General features: G+C 42.5%; 2 protein-coding genes and 1 long non-coding RNA gene across 3 annotated transcripts; 1 reads left to right on the plus strand and 2 right to left on the minus strand.

Moving 5' to 3' along the window:
* Positions 1-1,605: 1,605 nt before the first annotated feature.
* LOC135639588 (G-type lectin S-receptor-like serine/threonine-protein kinase LECRK3) lies at positions 1,606-4,482 on the plus strand. Its single transcript, XM_065153415.1, has one exon. It carries the CDS (start codon positions 1,962-1,964, stop codon positions 4,338-4,340), a length of 2,379 nt encoding a protein of 792 aa, XP_065009487.1. The 5' UTR covers positions 1,606-1,961; the 3' UTR covers positions 4,341-4,482.
* Positions 4,483-4,634: 152 nt separating this feature from the next.
* Positions 4,635-5,869, minus strand: LOC108952005 (uncharacterized). The gene is made up of 2 exons (XR_001976599.2): positions 5,690-5,869; positions 4,635-5,046 (listed from the first exon to the last, which is right to left on the minus strand). It is a non-coding gene; the product is annotated as an uncharacterized LOC108952005 (long non-coding RNA).
* Positions 5,870-8,159: 2,290 nt separating this feature from the next.
* LOC103974416 (probable protein phosphatase 2C 23) lies at positions 8,160-11,114 on the minus strand. The gene is made up of 4 exons (XM_009389239.3): positions 9,296-11,114; positions 9,089-9,202; positions 8,751-9,015; positions 8,160-8,652 (listed from the first exon to the last, which is right to left on the minus strand). The coding sequence occupies exons 1-4, from the start codon at positions 10,868-10,870 to the stop codon at positions 8,537-8,539; spliced, it is 2,070 nt and encodes a 689-aa protein (XP_009387514.2). The 5' UTR covers positions 10,871-11,114; the 3' UTR covers positions 8,160-8,536.
* Between the last annotated feature and the right edge of the window lie 816 nt (positions 11,115-11,930).

Genomic DNA, 11,930 nt, shown 5'->3' on the forward strand with positions numbered 1-11,930 from the left:
TATGAATATTTTCAATAAGGAGATAGAAGTGGAGATATTAGAGAGGGTTTCAATAAGGAGACAGAAGTGGAGATATTAGAGAGGGAGGAAGCAGAGACGAAGGACGAGGAGGAGATGAAAGAGTTTTAATTGATTTGTTTCAAAAATAATTCAATTTCAAATGGTTCACAAGCTATTGATTCAATTGTGTTTGATTTTTTTTTTTTGCACTAAAAAAAGGGCCCCTAGGTAAAAATAAATAGGGGAGGTTCTATCCGGTAAAACTTCAATTGTGGAGGCTTTTTTTTATAAAATGCCCTTATTTTAATTCACTAAATGATAAGTTCATCAATAAATTGAATTTGGGTAATGATTTGATGATAGAGGCCATGAGTCTTGATTAAGTGAAGATTGAAACATTTGATAGGGAGATGAATTCTTTGAAAGATATAGCTTAAATTCTAAATATATAAAAATAATATTTTTTTTAGTCTTTTAGATTCTCAATATTATGGCTACAAAGGTGGAAACAAAGAAATAAAAGGTATTCGGGATTCCATGAACTTGACAAAAGAAAGATTACATCAAGATTTGTATCATCTAGAGAGAATTATAATAAAGACTTTAAAGGACTGAAAACAAATTGCATATATAGGGATAATTTCATTTGCGGTACAGATAAAAATGATAATATTTATGATTTTAAGATAAGGAAAAAATTTCTAATGATGATAAAATGAAAATATGAAGGTTTCTCCATAATCTAGTGAAGTCTTTGATTCGGATTTGGTTACATAAAATACATTGATTGTTTATTAGAATTAGGTATTGATCCATGAACTAAATCTTTTATGTAGCTATGGTGAATTGTTCAGCTAATAACTTATAGGTTTCTTCATGGGGCATAAAATGACAAAACACTCACCAAGTTAGATATTATTAAGATTGATAAATATTTTGAGAGTCTTAATTAGATTTAGACTAATTGAAAGTTTTCTGATTATATTCAAATTTCTTGAAAGATTAGAATAAAAATTAAGATTAGATATTCAAATAAAAAGAGGGGCTCTTATTGATTTAGGATTTATTCTTAGGAATATACAATAAACATTTTAGACACTCGATATTAACCGGTGGATTCAGAGATGAAAGAGAGAAAAATCATTTTGATTTTACGTGAGAGATTGTATAAGTAGTTTAGGTTTGGGTTTGAGTTAACCTTGATCTCAAGAGATGAACGTCCACCGCCAACAAATAGAGAAGTCCAGAAAATGGGAAGATGAGAAGGTGTAGTGTTCTTTGCAATGGGTTTTACGGACGGAGGTGCAGAAGGGGCCACACCATGACTTTCCGTCAGAGTAGTCATAGAAGGATTAACAGAATACATGTAGGATAGAGCCGAGGATGGGTGAGATGCCGAAGGAAGGAGAGCACAAAGGCCGAGAACAAACTCACCTTTCTTTGCAATAATTAAGAGGTATTGAACCTACGAGGACTTGAAAGTACGTATTGCTTCGTTTAGGACACATCAATTAATAAAGAAATTTTGCATTGTCAAATATCTGAATCTGTCAACAATTCACAGCAACCCTCTATATGTTGTACATCATGTGGTTAAAATAGACATCATGACAATCTATTAATGCAGATGTAGGAAGAACTTTGAACGGGCAACCGAGAGTTTGGGGGAAGAATCTTTTGGTTTACACGTACATGCAACAGAGTGTCACATCTCTCCCAGCACCGAACCTGTGAATGAAAAGTCGCCAAGTAGTCTTATATTCAACATCAGCGTGTCCGACGGTAAGCCTTATGGTCGTATATAGAAAATAATTGACGAAAGAAGACCAGGAGATACGACAAAAATGGACGACCCAGAAAGAAGACCCAAAGTCTTCCCTTCAATAAGCATTCAGTAGTGTCCTAAGACGACATGGATCAAATGACCCTCTGCATTCCTCCACGACTTACCTTCCTCACAAATGGCTTCAGCGATGTTCTACGTGCTGTTGTTTTTCTCCTTTGGGCTACAACTTGCACAAGGAGCAGATGAATCAAGGGTAGCCAACATAACCTTGGGATCTTACATACGCCCAGCCACCAACCCCACCGCATGGTTCTCCCCCTCGGGGCGCTTTGCCTTAGGATTCTACTACGAGGATGGAGGCTTCTACGTTGGAGTATGGCTGCAGACATCACCCGGAAACAACACGGTTATATGGACAGCAAAACGAGATGATGCACCAGTTTTTGAAGACGCCATGTTAAAGCTAACCGAGCAAGGACTTCAGCTCACGCAGAACAACAAAGAAGACAGATTTATCACCGATCTTCGAGTAGGTGCATCTACTGCCTCCATGCTCGACTCTGGTAACTTCATCATCTATGATGCCAATTTTGAATCCCAGTGGGAGAGTTTCAGCCTCCCGACTGATACAATCATATCAGGTCAGACCTTACAAGCTGGCAATCAGCTTATTTCCAGCATCTCAGAAACCAGCCACTCAAGTGGAAGGTTTCGCCTAAAGATGCAGTATGATGGTAACCTCGTCCCGTATCCGGTAAACACAGCCGACACTGCAGAGAATTGTTATTGGTCATCCTTTAGTGATGGACTGCCATTTATAAGCCTAAACCTTGATTACCATGGCAGCTTATACCTGTTCCAAAACGAGAGTCAGATTTGCAATTTAACAAGCAACAACCATGTCTGTAATCATTCAAGCACAAACACATCAGATCTTGGAAAAACAAGCAACAACATCAGCATGTCTGAACTAATTTATCGTGCTACGCTGAATGTTGATGGTATCTTACGATTGTATGCTCATGATCTAGAATCAAACGCATCAAAAGTACTATTTGAAATTCCAGAAACAAAAGATAAGTGCGTGATTAAGGGAACCTGCGGCTTTAACAGCTACTGCACCTCCATAGGTGAAAAACCGGTATGTATGTGTTTCCCTGGTTTTGATTATATTGATGCTAACAAAACATGGATAGGATGCAAACAGAATTTGACCGGTGGAGGTTGTCCCTTGAAAAGGGATAATATGGTGCTCAACATGTCTACACTAAATAACATATGGTTGGTAGATGATGCCTATACTATTACATTACCTGTAGGCACCGTGGAAGCTTGCAGTGATGCATGTTTGACAGACTGCAATTGTGAAGCTGCACTGTTCAACAATGGCAGCTGCTCGAAACAGAAGTTCCCTCTGAGATATGCACGGAGAGATACATCAGACTCATCTGTGATGTTAATCAAAGTCGTGGGAACCAACGGCCCTACAGGAAGCACTCTTATAAAGAAGGAGTTATCAATTAAGACTTTGTGTGCCATTGTGGCTGTTGTTACTGGATTAGTGACAGCATTTGTAGCCTTGGGCTTCTTTCTGTATAGGCATCAAGTTCGAAGATATAAAAGAATCTCGAGGAAAAGAGAGCTTGAATTGGTTGATGAAATTGCTCTAAGACGTTTCACCTTTAAAGACCTTAGGGATGCAACAGATGATTTCAAGCAAGTGTTAGGTAAAGGAGCCTTTGGAACTGTTTTTAAAGGAGTATTGCCCAACAATGATAGAGCTGTCGCAATAAAGAGGCTTGAGAAGGTGATCGATGAGGGAGAACGAGAATTTCGAACGGAGATGAGGGTAATCGGTAGAACACACCATAGAAACTTAGTACGATTGCTTGGGTTCTGCGACGAAGGTCCTCACAGGCTACTGGTCTATGAATTCATGAGCAATGGCTCACTCGCTGAACTCATCTTCCAAGTAGATAGACAACCATCTTGGAGTGAGCGAACAAGGATCACGCTGGACATAGCTAGAGGGATCCATTACCTACATGACGAGTGTGAAGCCAGCATCATACACTGTGATATAAAGCCTCAAAACATATTGATGGACGACAACTGGACAGCGAAGATCTCGGACTTTGGGTTGGCGAAGCTATTAATGCCAAGCCAGACCAGAACATTTACTGGCATCAGAGGGACAAGGGGTTACCTTGCACCAGAATGGCACAAGAATGCGCCGATAACAGTCAAGGCAGATGTGTATAGCTTTGGCATCATGCTGTTGGAGATTGTATGCTGCAGGAAAAATATGGAACTGGAGGCTGAAGTTGATGAGATTCTGCTGTTAGACTGGGTTTACGGTTGCTTTGTTACTGGAGCACTGGAAAATCTTGTACCTGATGAAGCAGACATGACAGAATTGAACAGGTTGGTGAAGGTGGGATTGTGGTGCATACAATCTGAACCAGCTTCACGGCCAAATATGAAGAATGTTGTGATGATGCTGGAAGGCAGCATTGATATCTCTATTCCTCCACCACCAACTTCGAGTTTCTAATTTGTAGTGTCATGCAGACCCCTTGTTCCCTTTTCTATGCTTTACAAATATGGATTTCTGTGATAACATATGCACCTTATGTAATAAATGTCGTGTTGGACCCTAAAACATCTTTCTTTCCTGTAGATGATGAACTTTAGCACATTTCGTATCCATCTATCAAATGAGAGAATCTATATATAATAGAAGAACATCTGAGTGTTGTTTACCATGATGAGTTTTCAATGCTAGTGCATTAAAATAAGATTTTATAAAATAGTTCAAAAATCTATCAATCGATAATGAATTCATGTAGTGTTTATTCTATCAACTAACTAATAACTTCTCTTCATTTATGAAAAATAATTGGCATTCATCTGGCAAGTCCGACAAAACAAAGAACATCACTGGCATGCGATATGTAACGTATCATGGAGGGCATGATGAATGATGCCACATTGCAAATTGATCTAAAACAAAGAGAACATTTTTATGTAACAAAATATCCTATTGAAGTATGAGGTCTGCATTCGGCCAGGTGTGTCACCTGATTTTGGTCCTCACTTAGTCCAGGACTCGAGTCTCAGTCGCCTTTGTGCTAAGAACAAGAAGAGAAAGAAGCCATGAGAACAGATGTGAATGGCTGTCTGCAGCATTGGGTAGCGCTTATCCGAAGACTCATTCAAGATGATGACAGTTTGGTTGTGCCTGTAAGCTGCAGAGAGTACTGATTCATGATTGCACATGGATTAGCGGTGGAAATGGCAGCGGCTGGCAAAATAATAGAAGTAACTTATGGTTGTAGTAATTCTTAGAAAGCTTGTGTTGATTAAGAAATATTTCAGAACATGTCCAATAAGAGTGGCTATCAGCCCAAGTAGGTCTTCTTCCTAAGCAAATCTAAACACCATTACAGTTCTTGCACCTCCATCTCTAAATTAATAGAAAGAGAATCCCTAATTTATTCTCTGAATCAACAGCTATACATTCATCACAGATAAACTCATTAAATCATTGCCAGAAACAAAGGATGACGGATGATAAATACACAAAGATGAAACAAATTGAGATGATCAATTTTACATTTTGTGATTCTTATGTTCGTGTGATAAGATAGAGTCAATACTTGTTGGATGATTTACAAAGATTTACAGTGAACGTAGCTCTGCGTATCGAAAAACAATGCAAGTTTTCTATTGACAATATCAAATTTTGCCATCTCCGCAGAGGTAATCGCAAGCAAGAGCTATCATAGTAAGCAAAACAATTAACATAAATCACCAAGAAATTCAAAAAACAGGGATTAATAAAAGAAATGCAAACGTCGCAGCAACGTGCTTAAGGTTGAGACAAAAGGAATGCGAACATACCTGGCAAAAACATCGCGGTTGAGACAACATCGGTTCCGTTGGACTGGTCTGACTCCCAATCTGCAGGTGGGAGGAGAGAGGAGGACGGGATTTAATCAGCGGATGCGGCCAGATGAAACTTCAATTAGGCGATCAAGTGGGTTCGAGAATGCAACCTATGAACCCTAAGAGGAAGGTTTTCTTGGGCCGGGCCGCGTCCATTGGATTACGACGGTGAGACTTGGGATCCGTCATAACAATATAACGATCACCCAAAACCGTTAAAGGTAGATACATTATAGGTTTCCTAAATTACATATAATAAACTATTTATGTGAAATGCTAACGTAAGAAATACAAAAAAAATATTAGAGACGTGAATAGAAACATATTTGGAAACATAATTCTCATTGCGATGGTTTGGATTTTATAACTATTATTCTTTTAAGAAAAAATTATTTAATAACTGAATTCTAAAGTGACTAAAGCTTTAGAGAAATTTTCAAGTGAAGAGTTACTAAATTCTTTCATCCCTACATTGACGATTCCTCTCTGCACATCCAAAATAGTAAGGTTCTCATTCCTTCTTGCATGAGAAAAATTGGATTAAGAAGAAGCAAAATATTTCACAACAACATGAAGGTCCCAACGAAAAGGAATATGTCCCTTCAGAAGAAAAGAAAAAAAGACTTATAAATGTGTTGTAGTCAAGTGATTTTACATTCAATAGGGCCTTATAAATGGCATGAGATTCAGCATGGAAGCTATTGTGTAGATCTGCATAAAAATATTGATAAAAGTAGGCTAGTGAAAGATCGATAGGTTGTCAATCCTCATTTAATTTAGATCGATTTAATGTGATTTTGAATTGATTTGACTTATTCAAGTTTAAATTATGCTAGTTTAGAATAGTTTCAGACCAATTAAACGAGAATTATATATCAATTCAATAAGGTTCTAATTAAATCAAGTTTAATTAGAGCGAAAGTTAAATGGTGGAACAGCCTTTTAAGTCTTTGATTAAGAAAATGAGAAGAGAAGAAGGATGTCTAACATCCTACCCATCAAAGTGGGTATTGTCATTTGTTTATTCCAGACAAGACCTAATAGTCGTTCGGTTCTATATAAACTTCTGCTGTACTGATGCTGAAAGATGACCTTAGTGAAAATGGGCTTTGAAAGATACCGAAACGAATTGGAATTCATGATTGATTGATTATATTTGGTCAGGAAAGATTTCACATCTACACCCATTAACTACAATTTCAAGTTTAGAGCTTAGATTTAAACTTTATGAGAATATATTCGATGAAAAGGTAATCATTGTTCCTGAGGGTGGACCTTAAACCAGATGGAAAATGGAAGGGAATGATGGTTGCTTTACTTAATATCATTCCTGTTCTTCCAAATGAACCTTATAGAGAGGTAGCAATAAAAGTAGAGGACTGTCTGTCCTAATCTTTTTCCTCCTTTAACCAGCCATCAATCAGGACATTCGTGCATGAAAGTAAACTGAGAACCTAGCTTAGATTAAAGGAGGTCCCAATAGGTTTTGGCAAAGTTACAAGAGAACAAAATGTGTTCACCAGAATTAACCTCACCTTGGCACACACAACAATAGTCTATATAAATCACATTTGAAGGGCACAAGGAGTCTACCCCAAAAGAGTTTTCAAAGAAATACTTTGACTTTTAGAAGATTGCCGATCTAATGAAGGACAGAAGCAAATTCACAGTTGATAAAAGTCCGTTGACAAAGATGTTGTAAGTGCGCGATGACCATCCAGTTCGAGTTTACTTTTCAACTAACATCATCATCAGAGAATGGAGCCGTTCTCTTCATGCATAAATATTGTTAACTTGGATGGCTCACTTGCAACTACTGCTCAATGAAGATTTTCTTGAAGATGATGCATGCCCCAGTACAGCTTCATCCACAAGAGAAATGATCAAAAGAGGACAGCCATTGAAAATTGTGAAAGATGAACAATTCTCTTGATGGAAGATTGTCTACCATGTTTCTGAGATTGACAGCAACATGCCTTGAAGACTTCAATTGACCCATCAGGCAGCAAGGTTAGACTAATGTATTATCCACACATGAAGCAGCAAAAGTCAGATGGCATGCATGTCTGTGGATCAGTTATTGTCATAATTTACCAGGAAAGCAGAACTGTCAGTGTCAAATTTATTTCAAAGATGTGGGTATTGCATGATGAACATGCTTGTTGACCTGGTTTCTGATATCAAGATTGGTCAACCTTTTCTCTAGACAGTTTCCAACACCAACAAGTATGGGACTGCAGGATGTATCATTGAAATGCTTGGTCATAGTCATAGTTCATCAGAATATTCCTGTTACCTCAATCAGTTTGTGATCTTGAAATGTTGACTTTTACCCTGAGCTGTGCAACTCACTTTGCAATGCATAAACTGGGACAGAACATCCAGCAAATTTGTTGCTTGGAAGTTCTCCAAGTTGAATGATAGATGAAAGAACAAAGGCTAGTTTGCGCCTTCATATAGCATATTTGATCAAGAAAGAATGAGAGAGCCTCATTGCAAGTCACAAATTATTTTATGGAGTAAACAAAAGGTCGAGGGGGAAACGAAGAACAAGTCCAAATGGGAAGAGAATGAGATACATATTAAGAAGAAGAAGAAGAAGAAGAAGAAGAAATATTGGAGCTTGGTTACTTTGAACCATGGAGCTTTGGGAAGAACCAAGATGACAATTTCCTTTCTATTTCTGAAGCTGCTACTTTTCCTGTACAGTGTGCTTCACCCCCCAAAATTTATGCTCTCCAAAGCTTGATTGTTATGAAAGAGCTGATCTCAGAATTATCCTGCACCCATTCTGTATATTATCTACGCACAGGACCTCCACATTCTTCCTTCCAAGGAGATGATTATGATGGAAACATCATCGTGATACTTTCGTCTATCTCCTTGCGGAACATCAAGCAATTGATTGAACTCCATCCCTGCAGTCGTCGGTCGCAAGGCATCCAGAATTCTGATTAATAATTCCATACGATTATGTGCAATGATCGACCATATCTGATGGGAATTCGGATCATACCAGCTTTATCTGCAGCTCGGTAGAGGACTTCTTCCACGAGGTATTGAGCAGGATCGCCGTCGGGGTTTGTCGCAGTGAACATCTCTACTTGGCTGACCACCTCTTCGTTCGTGAAGTATTGGTAGAGACCATCGGATGAGAGTATAAGGTATTTATCTTTGGGGCCAATCCGGTGGTAGCAGAGAAATGGATTGCAGGTGATGTAAGGTGATGTCCCCCTGTAGTCGATCTTGAATGCCCCCAACAGGGCGTTGTTCCACTTTGGCTGCAGACAGTGAAACAGAGGCATGAGAGGAGACAGGAGGAATAAGAAGATACTCCGAGATCTATATATCAACCTGCTTTAGATAGCCGGCACCGAAAGCCCTGGTCACCTTCAATGATCCCTTCACCCGGTTGTTGACGATGGCACCGGGGTCATCAGGATGTTCATTTCGGATTCTTCGTACTTCCTGAATCACAACGAGCACGAGCATGTTACATCTACAAACACGGGATCATCAAACATGGAGACGATATGCGGTTGCAGTGGTAGCGCTCCTTACCTCGTCATTGCAGGTGCTGTGATCCAAGGTGAGCTGCACGGCGAGTAAATCACCGTCATCGTATGATTCAAGATAACGTAGAGTCTCGTTCCTGATGGATTCCAGATCTTGGGTCGCTTGCCCCACCAAGTTCCAGAGATCAGACTCCGCTCTCCTGGCCAGAACGGCGCAACTGTCGCCGACGTTCATCAGATACACGTCCTCGCCCCTCATCAGCATCACAAGAACACATGATCCCATCAGTGCCAGCTCCGGGTTCGCAGACACCATCGTGTTGGCCATATGCAGATAGGCCTCCTCTGTTTTCCTGAGAGCTCTGGAAATCGCCTTCAGTACTGCCCTGTGGTCGACCGCGCCGCCGGTGCTCGACTGTGTCGGTTGTTCCTTCAACCGCCTGTTTGTTTCCGAAGCCTCTCCATCGCAGGCCATGCTGCGTTCGCTCCTCTTAATCCTCCTGCTCTGCTGTCCTTCCTCGCAACAAGTATCGTCGAGCTCCTGCGAGGTGTCGGTGGAAGTCTCACGGGTGTTTTGCGGGTCGTCCCAGAGCAGCCCCTTGAGCTCCCGTTGGATGGCCGGATAGAGATTGGCGAGGAGGTAATCGGTGGCGTCGGGGCCATTGAAGCCGTCGTAGATGCCGACGAAAACCCAACCATGCTCCTCCGATACGACGACATGCGTTCTGTCCTCACCGGCCTTGCCCTGAGCCCAGTGGAGGTTGCCGTTCGTGCCATCCGACGAATCGGATTCATCCCCGATGCAGTCGAAGCTCATCTGATCGTTGCCGCTGCTGTTGATGGTGGTGGAGTTGCTGCTGGGATCGGCGGCCGAGTCGAGGTTGGCGATGAGGTTGGGAACTCTGCCGCCTTCGGGTTTCGTAGAGGTCTCGCGGGGCGTGGCTACACAGCTGAACCTGGTGGCGGTTCTGGAGAGGTACTTGGTAAAGCGGCGGATGAGGGCAGGCGCAGTGCGGCTGTGACGGGCGGCCCGGCGGATTGCGAGGCGCTGGGATAGGCTGCGATAGAAGTGACCGGAGGAGGACGACGAGGAAGGGAGGCGGTCGAGCGGACCGGAGAAGACACAGGAAGTGCGTTGGTTCTCGATAGGGCCAGAATGGAATCCCCGATCGAGGTGACCCGAGCTGAAATAGTGGCGGTCGGATCCGATGGGGCCGGAGAGCGAACCGGAGTGTCGGGGTTGCAGAGGGACCGAGGCGAAGGAGGAGGAGCTCTCAAAGGAGGCGGCGGAGGAGCAGGCCAGCTCGTTGCGAAGAACGAGCGGCGCGGTGGAGAGAGGGGTGGCGGCGTTGGCGCTCACGGATGCACCGGAGATGGACCGGAACATGGTGGTGCCTGTGGCGGCGCCCTCATCAGAGTGGTAGACGCGAGAGGAGGAGGAGGCGTCGGAGCCGTAGTTAGCGAGGTGGGGCACGTCAGGGCCGACGTAGACAAAGGAGTGCCCAAGGCCCTCATCGACGGGCTCCGACGCCATCGCGGCCGCAGAGGCGGAGTCAGCGGCGCCGACGGGGCGACCGTCGCCGTAGAAGCAGGGCGCCAACGTCACCAGGCGGTTGCCCATCGCAGAGACGGAAGAAAACAGTTCTGGACACGGGATCACGGCAAGAAAAGGGGCATCGAGAGTTCTGAGAACGAGCAAGGGAAAGAGAGGTGCGAAGAATGATGGAGGGTTGACTTTGTGCAGGGGAAGACGGCAAGGGGCGAGGAGTTGAATTTTCGAATCTATTCGTTTGCTTTTCTAAACAAAATGTCAGGAAATCTCGCCCTTGTGGCGTTGACATGGAGATAGATGGGTTGCCATCATTTCATTGGGCTCACATAAGAAGCAGCTCTCGGGGAGCGACGGGGATTAATCAACGCAATAATTAAGAGAGGGGCGTGTAATTAAATGGTGGAAGATGGGAAGTCAAACCACAAGCGGGGATTCCTATGAAACCCGGGGGCTTTGAAAACCGTGCCCTGCGGGGCCCCTCGTCTGCAACGACAGTTGACTCCGACGTGTCGAGTAGAGAGGCGAGTTTTGTTGGATACCGTATTTATCTCGGATCCACCTCGAACTCGAGCCTGAGCTCTCGTGGGAGGCGTCGAGAACGATCTTTTCTTGTGCTTTACGAACGAACACCTTAATGAACTACGCCAAATTGCTTGGTTAGGACTGATGACCCGACATCGACAACGATCCAAACCTACTATCTGCGGTTAGCATCAATGCAATAGTTCTGTTTTGGTGGCAGCAATAATAAACAACAGCCCAGATTTCTTCCCATCTGACACTGATGATGACATCCTCCTCAAGGCATCTTACAATGAATGGCAGCCGGTGTTCCTGCGGGGAATCCGATACTCTTTAATTTGCATTAGCTCTAGCAGGGCATCCGATCATGCTCATAGATCATCAATGCTATTTATTTACGGTTTCAAAAATTGATCATCCACCTGTAGATGTGAGCACAGGGAAAAGAGATTCAAGTTCTTCTGGGGAGATTTATCTGAGCTGCATGCAGAAATCATCTCAGCTGTTGCATCCCCTTCAGGATTGTCTGTCACATTTCAAACCCAAATTTATAGCTGTTTATTCTGAAATAAGAAGATTTCATGGTCAATTTTGACTCCATCATTAT

This window comes from Musa acuminata, chromosome BXJ3-6 (genome assembly GCF_036884655.1).
Source record: "Musa acuminata AAA Group cultivar baxijiao chromosome BXJ3-6, Cavendish_Baxijiao_AAA, whole genome shotgun sequence".
Classification (NCBI taxonomy): domain Eukaryota; kingdom Viridiplantae; phylum Streptophyta; class Magnoliopsida; order Zingiberales; family Musaceae; genus Musa; species Musa acuminata.

What these genes read in the sequence shown, in the direction of transcription:
- LOC135639588 (XM_065153415.1), top strand. Translation starts at nt 1,962, where the DNA reads ATGGCTTCAGCGATGTTCTACGTGCTGTTGTTTTTCTCCTTTGGGCTA.
- LOC103974416 (XM_009389239.3), bottom strand. Translation starts at nt 10,870, where the DNA reads ATGGGCAACCGCCTGGTGACGTTGGCGCCCTGCTTCTACGGCGACGGT. An exon ending in GTGCCGGCTATCTAAAGCAG is followed by an intron (nt 9,016 to 9,088) that starts GTTGATATATAG and finishes CACTGTCTGCAG; the next exon opens with CCAAAGTGGAACAACGCCCT. An exon ending in CCGAGCTGCAGATAAAGCTG is followed by an intron (nt 8,653 to 8,750) that starts GTATGATCCGAA and finishes CGACGACTGCAG; the next exon opens with GGATGGAGTTCAATCAATTG.